Source organism: Sinohyriopsis cumingii, chromosome 7, assembly GCF_028554795.1.
Source record: "Sinohyriopsis cumingii isolate HCF-2022 chromosome 7, ASM2855479v2, whole genome shotgun sequence".
NCBI classification, from domain to species: Eukaryota; Metazoa; Mollusca; class Bivalvia; order Unionida; family Unionidae; genus Sinohyriopsis; species Sinohyriopsis cumingii.
Window position 1 is genome coordinate 54,783,887 of NC_142967.1, and position 12,737 is coordinate 54,796,623.

General features: G+C 35.1%; 1 protein-coding gene across 1 annotated transcript; it reads right to left on the minus strand.

The window, feature by feature from the left end:
* Window positions 1-3,979: 3,979 nt before the first annotated feature.
* On the minus strand, window positions 3,980-12,269 carry LOC149795289 (trace amine-associated receptor 1-like). The gene is made up of 2 exons (XM_089965008.1): window positions 9,264-12,269; window positions 3,980-6,855 (listed from the first exon to the last, which is right to left on the minus strand). Exons 1-2 carry the CDS (start codon window positions 9,942-9,944, stop codon window positions 6,400-6,402), a joined length of 1,137 nt encoding a protein of 378 aa, XP_089821134.1. The 5' UTR covers window positions 9,945-12,269; the 3' UTR covers window positions 3,980-6,399.
* Between the last annotated feature and the right edge of the window lie 468 nt (window positions 12,270-12,737).

Genomic DNA, 12,737 nt, shown 5'->3' on the forward strand with positions numbered 1-12,737 from the left:
ACTGGTTCATCCATATCGAATGCTGTGTCGGATATACGTTGGAACATCTTATTATATTGCCCATTTTCCAAATGGTTATCGCCTTGACCTACCAAGGACACGAAGACCACTTCCTGATATAAAACTTGTGTTTACGTTTTCCTCTTTAGGTAAAATTTCTCCTTGATTTACCAAGGCTGCTAGTTTTTGATTTGCGGCTTGATTCATTATTTTACTGACATCCGCGGGCATAACTTCAGTGCTTGGTAATTTAACTGGTTGTGGTTTTCGTCGTATTAATCGTGATATTCTGCCTTTGATTGCCGAGAACGCTTTACCAGCAACGTTACCGATTGCACCAGGTGCTTTTTCTCAAATAACGTAGATTGCTTTCATTGATAATTATTTTGCGATTGGTACTGCTTTGGGAGCCATCCTTGCAAATAATCCCTGGATAACATTACCGAGCCCATCTCCGTAAAACGCTTTGTAAACAGGTAATCGTGAGTTTACTACTCTGCCCATCGCAGATCCACGCTGAGAATTGTGTATGATCATCTTATTTATTATTCATTTATTTAATCATGGTGACAACTAGTTTCTATGATAGTCATCAACGAGTTAATTGATAAGTTCCCGGTAAATATAAATATCCATGATACCAAATATAAACAATCGTTGACAAATATCAGCTGCTTCATTAATAATTTCTGGAGAATTATTTCCGGCTCGTTTTCCTCCTATGATAATTTCTAGTCGTTGCACATCATCAATAATGTTGTTAGGACAAGTAATAAGGCCACTTCTTCGCCTAGTAATACCACTTCCAGTTGCACCGGTATCAGGTGCATCGTAAAACTATTCCATAAGTCTTCGAGTAGTTGCGATATTTTAATTTCTTCGGCTTGTTGCTTAAAATCTTCAAACCTATTCTTGTATTTACGAGTGATTCTGGAAATAATATGGAAACATCGAAATACAAAAGGAACCCAATTCTCTTCTGAAACATCGGCGGTATTTGGATCTAATAATCTATCGAGATTTGGATATCCTGCAGCGGCAACCGTTGTAGGGTTTTCTTGAAATAGTCTACGACCTTCCTTGGTAAATTCGGTTGTTGGTATTGGTTCTGGTTCTGGTTTTTGTTTTGCTGCAACAAGATCCCTTACATCACCGACCTCCTTATATAATTTGTCGATACGTTCAATTATTTCTTCATCGACGAGTTGAAGTTGAAAGGCACTATTTCAGTTGAAAGTTCTCGCAAAATCGTTTGCTATTTTTTCAGTTTGTTCAGCGGTTTGTTTTATGTCGGATGAAGACCTTCAGTAGCCGTTGCAACTCTTTCAGTAACCGTTGTGACAGGTTTAAATACATGTTCTGCGCTTTCTGCAAATTCAACTTGAGATTCTTGTCGCCCTTGTAGCTTTTCTTTAACAGAATCTTTCAGTGGAAGATACTTTTTGATTGCTTCTAGTCATTCTCGAGCTAATCTAGCTGTATGAGACTATAACGCTGGTGCCATTATTTGATATAACAATGATTTAATTTACAGCAGCAACGAGGGTGCGAACTCTCCTCAGTTAAGGTAGGCCTATAGACCTTTTTGTCTGGGCCCTTCCAATGAGCCTTCCTTTTTGAAAGCTTCATTTTTCAAAATGGAACCTTCCTCCTTTAAGGTAAGCCGTATATACTTCTTTGTTCGGATTGTTTTTGAGGTGTGTTCACCCTGCCTGCTGCTCACCTATTTGTTTTGTCCGAAAATTTTGTACATAATATACCCAAACTTAGAGCCAATTAAAAAGAAGTGTATCTCAGGTGAATCAAGTTAGAAAGAAAGAAAGTGGATAGTAGTTGCCCGGATGATAAGAAAAACAGTTTTGTGGTTGAATATATATGGTAAGTGTAATGAACTGCCAATATTCACCAATATGTCTCATCATGCCGCGTCATGTCCACGCCCCGTCTTGGAATAATGTCAGACTCAACGTGGATGAGAAAACTGGTTGATAAGATACTTGCAAATGATCTCAAACTGATTGAAACGATCGCTTACATGTTCAAAATAATTATATGTTCATTTTCAGCTTCGGTGAGATTTGCATCGAGTTTCGTCGAGTGTTTTGTATATTTGATTTAATTATATCTGATTTAATAGTTTGTAAGTTTTAAAATCTTTTTATTTTGTTTTAACTTTCATAATATGTAAAAAAAATGTAGTTCTGTTTGTTAGGAACATATACCTATTTTAGAAAATAGTTTGATCTTGACTGTACGTTTTAGCAAACACCAGGTGTTGACCTACATCCTGACCTTGATTAAATATAAGTAGCAACCACGTAAATAAGTTCTATTTTTATTTTAAAATGATTGGTTGTTGTCAAGGCCATGACGGGACTACGTGGTTTAAGATGTTAACAATATTTTTATTTTATTTCTTAGAGTAAAATGAATTGGGTCTTATCAAGGACGTGGGGACTCGAACTTGAAATCATTAGAACATTTTATTATTAGGACTTCTAAAATTCTAAACTTCTGTTTGTGGATTATTCTTGGATTATTTTTGGATTTGATTCTTAAAGCCGTAAGTTCATATTTTTTCATTTTTGCTGAATTTTTCTAGGGAAATAAATTATTATATTTTTCAAAGCTTGTTGTTTTCATTCTTTCTTGTATTACTGTTTATTCGAGCCTAAACACGTAACATAAGACGAGACACTGCTTGAGTTTCTACAACTGTTCATTTGTGTTATTCTGTCGTACACATTCAGGGTATAACAAAACACATCGATGCTATTTTCACCTCGTTCGTCTCCATCAAGCTCTGAAATAGAGTCATCACTTTCCTTGACTGTGCAAGTTGGATTGTTGGAAGAGGTTGATCCTGTTTCTTTTAGAGGTGCAGGTTTCGCTAATCGTTGCCTCTGTTTTCTAGCTTTCAAACGCGGTATCTCATTGTTTCATCATTGAGAATGTTTTTTTTTTTGTAATGCACAGTTTTTTTCAAGAGATATTTTGTGCTGATTGGGTAATGATTTCAAATGTCAGCACAAATCACGTGCCTGTACTGAATTATCTCTTTTAAAAGATGAACGTTCATTATTGTGAGTTCTAAAGTTTAAACTGTTAACATTTCTCCCTAGGATAAGCCTGTGCATTATCTTTTCATATAATATGCATTTACATGTAAATTGCTAAAATGTCAGTTTAATGTCAATCTCTTCTACTATAATGCATATTGACAATACAACCTTTTAGATTAATTTTGTTAATATGATCTGTCAAATTTATTTTAGCGATGTGATCTGTCAGATTATTATTAATCTTTAACAATATCAAGATACTGAGATAACCAAACTGACCAGGATGGTTGAAAAGGCGTGTCCCTGACGTATGACCCTTTGCTCGTATTTCCAAAGCCAAAGGGTATGTTGAACGTCAGAAAAACCAACTCACCAACATGGTATTCTAGTTATTGTGATCTACACATATGCTATGATTTAGAACTATTTCCTTTATATGGGACCGATAACTCTCATAGTGTGAAACAAGTCTCATAGTCTCATAGGTTCTTTGTTTAAGATTGGAGGGCAGTAACGTTTTTACATAATTGCATTCCACGAACAAACAAATTCCGAGCTAGACTATTAATGGTTGCATGGGACTGCCGTAGAAAGGACTAGCGAAATTTTATAAATTTCTCTCGTTTCGATTACACAGAAAACAAACTTCAAGAAACCCTTTAATTTTCGTTTGTGTGCGTTGATTTCTAGACTATACAAGTTTCACCGAAAATCGATAAGACTTTAGGAAACCAAGGATCCGTTTTTATCATTTTTCTTTTCACGTGCTATTTGCACTCTACTTAAAGTGAAATGAAATAGGGACTTGATGACATGAAATAAAGAAACCGGTCGCAACAGTTTATAATTTGGCATTTGATTGGACGAGAGTATATATTTCCAAGCATGCAAAAGAAGCGAATGTGAAAAGAAACACATACAATTTTGGTGCTTTATCTACAACTGCAACTTTTAATATTTGTCATTTGCTTCTTTGTGTCTTTTTCTTACAGAAATATGAATTATGTTCTATGCCGTTAAAATAATTCTCATTTAAAAGCCCATATAAACAACAACCCAGTCACAAAAAGTTTCACCCTTTTAATTTTGTCATACAATACATTGCAAACTATATATATATATATATATATATATATATATATATATATATATATATATATATATATATATATATATATATATATATATATATAATGACAGTCAGAAATAACGGCGCTGTTTCCGAACATAATAAGTTATTTTCTCTTTGTCACTCGAGAATCAACTCTTACCAACAACATAAAACCACGTGAACATGAATAAATATATTAATAAATATATTTTAGAAATACTAATCTCCAGAATATTCTCCTGATCCTTACAATACTTTTGCATCAAAATGTTTACACAAGGAAAGATGCAAAACATAAATAATCTGAATATATTTCAAAATCAAATATTTACAATGATATGCAGCGTCAGGTTTTCATATTACAAATTCTTATGTCATTAATTTTCAAATTAATTTAATGATATGAAATATTTAATTTCAATATGCTTAATTTGGTTATTGCATACAAAATATAGGTATATTGTAAGAATTGTATTATTGATATACCACGAGTTGTATAAAATTTTCAATTAAAGGAAACGAGGCTTGACAAGGTGGTGTTACATGGATACAGCGTACATGCTACACATATTGTTATTTGTGCCACATGCAAAATCATATACTTTTGTTTCAACATATAGGACTGACTACAGGAAACTGTGTACCGAGCGAGGAAGCGAATACTTCACGTCTCTTGATGCTGTGTCCGTTACAAAATGTAGTTCTGCTACTACTTTGGCAATTCATGATCTTTTGGGGGATATGCACATTTATTTCATTATGGAGTTTCGATTTTATTCAAATTGTTTAATTAATTAAACAGACGCTTACGATTTAATGTAGGAATCTCTAACATATTATTATACCTTAAACGGTGATTTAAATGAGGAAAGCAGAATACGACATACATTGCATGGCTGAGTCACAAACAGCGAAAGAGCGGCCATTCGATCAGGTCGAATACATACAGACGACGTGGGAATTGTGTAAGTGAAATAGCAAAACTAACAAAAGTTCAAAACTATTGAGTTATTTACAGCTCATCTAAGTCGTTAATAAGCCTTACTTATCACAGTTACTGACCATAAACTTGTTTTTATTCCACTAACCCACACAGTCCCCCCTCTCTCTCTCTCTCTCTCTTGGTCGGGTTTTCTGCTAGTTCTACCACCAAAGGTCCAACGAGATAGAGAGAGAGAGAGCTTAATCAAATAAGGTTAAAAGGATATCTTTTCTGAGCAGTCAACAAAGATTAAGAGAGAAAGGAAGAAGACGAGAAACATTCAAGCATTAAATTTAAAACAATATGTTTGCGAACGTTATTATTGGTTAAAAACAAAAACAAAAAAGCATCAAAGAAATCACAGCATGTACATGCCATAGAATTTACCGTCTAGCCTACGGCTTTCCACAGGCTATTACAACTTATTAGTATTTGATTAGGGCAGATATATAGGCCAACTCATTAAATACCCTATGATGTTACGACGTTTAACCTTATTTTCACATTTGAGTGAATATGGTATGGCTCTAACTTGTTAGGTATTAAAAGCTAGCATGGTTGAACTTGAGTTCCTAAATTAGTCAGTGTAAAACGATGAAAATATTACTAAGTTTGTTTACATACAATGATTAATTTTTGAAGTATAATTACGACACCCTGTGGTTTGCATAAACGATTTTGCTGAGCGAAATCGGTCACAACGAGGCCAATATATTATTACTGATTGCCAATATACTACATTTGAGGAGAGTCCTAAAACGTTACTGCATAAATGTGATTGGTGATCACCACTATGCTGAATAAAATATTATTTTGTTGATATTATTTTAATTGTATAGCCATATTTTATATTTACTGTGGCATATACTGTATAAGAATATTATCTTTAACAATTATACGTATAATGGCGAAACAATGTATGCGTATAGTATTATGAAAGAATTTATGAGTGTATCTAATGCTGGAACAGCTGGGTTATAGTCTGGCAGAAACAACAAAGTTTAAATGGAGTGTAAGATACAACTGCTTTGTATCGAAACATAACTTGCAGTTTCAGAACTAATTATTATCATGAAACGGTCTACAGCCATTTCCTAAGTTTTTAAGTTATGAAACGACAGAGAGGTCGTTTCGCGATCATATCCATTCCTGAAGCGGCAGTGGACCGTTTCGAAATGGTGATTGATCTCAAAACGGCATGTAACACAATGATAACACAATGTGAAATATGTTGAATGCCAGAATCATTTTTCAACCAGTTGTTCCAGGCTTTTACGTTGAATCCTAGGAGTGTTTGCCCTTGACAACTCCAAGTCAGTCGTATGATCTGGGGTACCTTTCTTCTTACTAATCCTTTGCTGTTTTGGTGTCATGCGAGACCCGGATGTATCTTCAGAAAAATCTGCGCCCTTCGATGATGACAACCCTGTCTGGATTGACTTGATCCAACGGCCGCACGCCCAGCTCATAGCAGCTGTCCGAAACTTTCTGTTCATAGCGCCATATATTAGACTGTTCATAAAACTGTTACTAATAGCAAGCCACGTGACAAAGAAGTCGAGATCTGGATTAAGTTTGACATCTGTTGTAGCAATTATAAGTGTACACAGTGTCCAAGGTGAAATGGCCAAGAAGAAACCGAGAGTTATGGCGGCCAAGTATTTTGTTGTACGGATATTTTTGCTTGTTCTTCGTTCTTCCTGCAAATTAAGAAGAAAATATACATTACTTTAATAATGGTCAGCATATATTATGATAAAATACATCTTCAGCAAATGCGCCTGGAATTATGCGCAAATAACACCTTACACGCCATCTATTCACATGTATACGTTGTTTTGGAAGTTTATATCCTATGCAAGTATTCCCGTCCTGATTAAGTTTAGTCACGAATTAGCTTCAATATTTTAGGAGGATAGCAGATCACTACGAAAATGATTAAGTATCACCACTTTTTTAGCCAAAGACATACGTTCTTGCAACTACGAACAACAATTTTGAATAAATATGCAGTCTCCTTAGTTCTTATATCAAAGCTTCGTCGTGTATATGTGACTTCATTTTGCCTCCAATCGAATTAAAATAGAGATGGGCTTATAATCAGTAGATCACACATTTTGTTGTGTCACCCATTTATTTCGAGTTTGATTAGACGATGCTGACACTGTCTTTATCGCTTCCGTAGTGCTCCAATTTCGGAAGTGTGTTCTCACTTCCATAATCGATATCTCTACTTGTTTGATTCCGTATCTTTCAAGTGGGCATTGCCTTTATCTTTCTTATTGATGACAATCAGTCTATGTCCACTTTAACGAAATGAAATCACACAAGTAGAGACATCAACAATCAGCTATCAATGTTGCTAACAAGCGTCCACAATTGGGTCACCGGAGTCCTCGACCGAAACATTATGTTAATGTACAGTAAAAACACCCAATACACGCATCTCCTTCGTGCTGACATGCTACCCAAATGCCTCAAAGATAAAGCAGACCACTTGAAGAGCATATTCCATGAGATACATACAGTGGCGTAACGCTAACCAGAGATTATCAAAGAAGAAAATAGAACGGAGCAACAATAAGAACGAGAAACAGCAAATTCTGGCAATATATTCTTGCTATAAATTCCAATGCATCTGGCTTAGCAATTTTGTTTTGATTGGGCAGTAACTCTAGAGTTGTTTATGAAGTAATGTTATGCTGCTAAATAAAATTAATTTGGGTCTTGTTCGTTTTCCTCAGGCTCTCATTGCTTTCGTCACATACTATAGAAGATTGACAATATCTGATTAGTGATACTGATGTAGAAAATTGACAAGAGGTGAGTAGTCATGCTAGTTTAGAAAATTGACAAGAGGTGAGTAGTCATTCTAGTGTAGAAAATTGACAAGAGGTGAGTAGTCATGCTAGTGTAGAAAACTGACAAGCGATGATTAGTCTAACTAGTGTAGAAAATTGATAAGAGGTTATTAGTCATAATGGTATAGAAAATTGACAAAAGGTGATTGACTAGTCATACTGGTGTAGAAACATTACAAGAGGTGATTAGACACAATATTGTAGATAATTGACATGAGGCGATTAGTCACAGTAATATAGAAAATGGACAAGACGTGATTAGTCATACTGGTGTAGAAACATCACAAGAGGTGATTATACACAATATTGTAGATAATTGACATGAGGCAATTAGTCACAGTAATATAGAAAATGGACAAGATGTGATTAGTCATACTGGTATAGAAAACGGGCAATAGCTGAATCTGAAAATATAATGTAAGTGATATCGGCTGAAAAAAAGAAACATGAATAATTTCAATAAGTAATACATTTAATAATGCATACGATGATGCGGGCTCTACTCTATGATATTTTTTATAATCAATTTGTTGATCTTAAAACTTGAATATATACTATTTTTCTTCATGTAAAAAATACAAAATACTAACGCTTCAAATCTCATACAGTAAACACGCATGTACTGCAAAAAGAAGTTAGTCTGTTTTATTAATATGATCAATAATGCATACAATCCCAGAGTCTTCCAACTGTTTTTTTTTAAACTGGTATAATTTATGATTAGTGATACAGCAAATATTTTGAGTTATAACTTAATATCATCTCTTTCTCATATCAGCTAGCAGTACCATAGAATTGCTCATGATTTTGTTCAATACGCAATATCATTTGTGTTTATTTTTCATGCTTTTTAATCTATCGGTTCGGCTGTTGTTTGCACATTTCTTTTTCGTCAACCTATTTTGACACCCAAAAGGAAGAAGTAGGTCTATTATACCGAGGTAACATTTTCTTTTCTTAAGTGTGTGATATGTCACAAACGTTCTATTCAAAGATAGTCAAATTGCACAAACCTATGTTTTCAAACAGGCAAAGTCTTTTTTTTATATATCAGCAAATGTTATTTATATTGCCTATCAACAAAGTGCCTTACTTTAGATGCCAGGACCAAAGTTCCTTTAGTTTCCTTTCTTCCATCATATATTGAGCAAAAAATTATATTTTATCGAATTTTAATGCATTGAATACATTCCTTAAATCGATAGAGACACAAGCTTAATGCAAAAAAATATATCATACAATCCTACCTTATCTTCCTCTTCAACGTTCGGCGTATTTAATCTTCTTTTCGTTGCAGTTCTGTAAATGAAAACGTAACTGAAAACGAACAGAGCAGCGGGCAAAAAGTAAAACAGCGAGATGACAGACACGGTTACGCTTGAATTCTCATAGTATGGTTCACAGTTGATTCCGATTTCATCAAAATAGAACTGATCTCCAATGAAAATGACAATAGCGTATGTGAAGAAGACTACAATCCAGGTTGTGAGGATGACGAACATGTACTTCTTGCTGTTCATGAAGGAATTGTAACGGAATGGATAATGGATAACGAAGAAACGGTCCAATGCAATTAATACAAGATTCAGAGTTGATTCATGGAATAAAGCAGATATTATCAGCGCTTCGATTTTACAGAAGGGTTCACCGAATGGCCAACAGTGGTAAAGACCGGAGTAAAGGGTAGATGGACACATCAATGCTCCCATTGCCAGATCCGTGCAGCACAGAGAATTCATTGTGTACCTGATCCGCTTCTGAAAATATCTCCGGCTTTGTTTCCCATTAAAAACGGCCAGGCAGAATACATTGGCGACAACTATCAGAACCATTACTACAATGATGGTAATGGTCTTGGCGATGTCTGCTCCATTTGGAACATACGTGTACCCTTCGCATGTAAAATTTTGTTTCAAACTAGCAACCATGATTCATAGATTCAGAAGCCTTATACAAATCTTGATATATATTTTAGTTACTTGAGCAGTTTTTGTCTCAGCTTAACACCATCCAATCGGTTCATCTGGCTTACAATGAACTCGTCAGGTTTAAAAACTTGACATATTTTCACGCACATGCTAATTACATTACGTAATACTTATATGCAGAATCATTGTTCATACATATGGTTTGTACACAATGTTATTTCATCGTGCTCGCCGACTCTTCGAAAATGTACTTTGAATTTAATATGTTCCAAACATATCCACATACGCTACAATCAAATCTACTGAGGTTGGTATATTTCCGTATGACCTAGACACTCATATTATGTACAGTTGTACAGGAAATATGTCTGACGACGATAATTTAGCCCAATGATTATTGTTAATTGTTTTCAATCCGGATTTTCTTAACTGGATGTATTCAGCATAATCTGGCGATAATTTGTACCGTTGGCTCTTTCTGCGTGAGAATCATTGAATAGTCTCGTTGGTTTTCTATGCTTTCTTTTTACAATTAGTTTATATTCACTACATGATATTAGTAGCTGTTATGCCTTGTACTGCGTTAGGTTATGCTTTATATTTTTACTTCATACGAAACATTTCATCGTCGAACTGTATTCCTATATTTGTAAAATCCTCAGCATTGACACTGACGGTGAATTATTTTCATATCCTTAATATCTACTAATACAGTTCTGCATCATAGTCGTTCTACCTACCCTACGGCTAACGATTATAAAATCTGAGGTCAGCAGAGGTTGTGTTAGGAATCTTAGGCAATACATGATCACAATGTTGCTTATTGAAGTAATTTTCCCACTCTTACGTCATTCTTCATTGACTACAGCTATCTTCATCTATGTCACTGAAACTCATGCATTTTTGTCTAGCATTAAGCCTGATCACAGACATATATCGGTTGCCGAGATAGTTTCCCAACTATACAAATAGCCGACGGTTCATGCTTTGTCCAATTAGATACAGTGTGTAGGGTATACGATTCCTGTATGTCCCGCAGTGGATTGCTACATTCAATTCTGATTGGTGGTTATTCCTTATTATGAACAGGAATAGACTGGTATATACACCTAACACAAAAATGCAATCAGAATTTAATGTTTGACAAGACAGGAGCAACTGAGATGTTGGAGGAAAATTTGCAAATTTATGACCAGTAAGGTATTTATTTCATATTTATTTCTTAAACGAGAAAACAGTTCGGAACGTCTTCTGTATGCAGGCACTTTAGGAAAGGTTAATCCCTGCAACTGTATAATACAACTAGCACGAAATCGGCGAGGAGTCAGATTTTGAACCGCTGGAGTTAGTCACAATGTTGATTGGACGGGGAGTGTGTGATTTCAGCAGTTGTCCCTTTGATACTGAGACAAACGAGTGCATGTGTGTGCTGTACATACGATGTAAACACGTGGTTCTCTTTACTTAACTTCATCTAGAAATGACAACAATTTGTTAATTTCATAGGAAACGGAGGATACATTATTATCGTTCAAGACTCATTCCCAATTGGATTGTTTTATTTCATTATGTATTAGATTTCCATACCAGCAAAGTGGACCGTGTGGTTTATGCAAACTTGTGGTTCTTTGGATTTTTTTTTTTGGGTGTTGTTTTTTTGTCACACGACACGTAATGGACAAATTGTGTTGCATGCTTTATTTCAGAATGTGGATGATTATAACAAAGCTCGTATGGCAATCACATTACTTATTATTGAAAACAATGATTACTTATGATGACTAATTACATATAAACATCATTAGTTATATCAAACTAACTCAGTATGTTTGGCTAGTATTAAACTGAAAAGGACACAAACTTGAGAAAATATAAAATAGAAAATGTTGACCATATATTTAAATTTATACTTCCTTAAGCTTTGGGTGCTTTCCTTTTAATACCCGTTTATCTTTTCCTGCAGTGAGTTGTTGTTACTGTTGTTGTAGGGTTTAACGCCATTTTTCAGCACACGGCTATACATGGTGGCCAGTATTAATGGTGGAGGAAGAACCCGGGAAAACCCTTAAAGAACCACTGACCCACAAGAAGCTACTGGCAAGCTCTCTCACATACCCACATTGGCCGAATCCGAGACTCGAACCCACGCAGACAGAGGTGAGATGGCAGTGATCCGTAACGGAGAGCGCTTTAGACCACTCGGCCACTCGGGGCCCTTCCTGCACTGAGAGTTATATTTCTGGTTTGTGGCTCTTGACTGAATCGAAGGGATGAAGAATGAGGGAGATTAATTTTAAATAAAACAGGAATAAGATTTTAAAAATAAAAAAATAAAGAACTTTTAAAAAAAACATTTTATAATTTATCAGTAAATACATTGCTGTGAATTGCAATTCAGTCTACTGCGCATAACATTTTAACAAGTATACTTGTACAAATATGAAACACTTGGACGTAACGACAGTTCAGTTGATATATATATATATATATATTTTTTTTTAAAATTACATTATTGTGTTATTCCACCGTGAATATGGAAAACAATTAAAGTAGAGTTGTTGCAATGGGGGTATCTAAACAAATATTTGTTCAACGTTACCCTGACAGTGGGTAGAGGATTCATTCCTGAGAGATGGTTAACTGAACCTCCAAATTGGCGGAGAACAACACCAACCCACCACCCATCCACCCACTCCCACACAGTTACACCTCGTCTGTATTGTGGTTCTTGTCATACGGTGCTAGTAAAGTACCTGTACGTGGAGAAGGCTGATGGTCCAAGGCAAATCATAT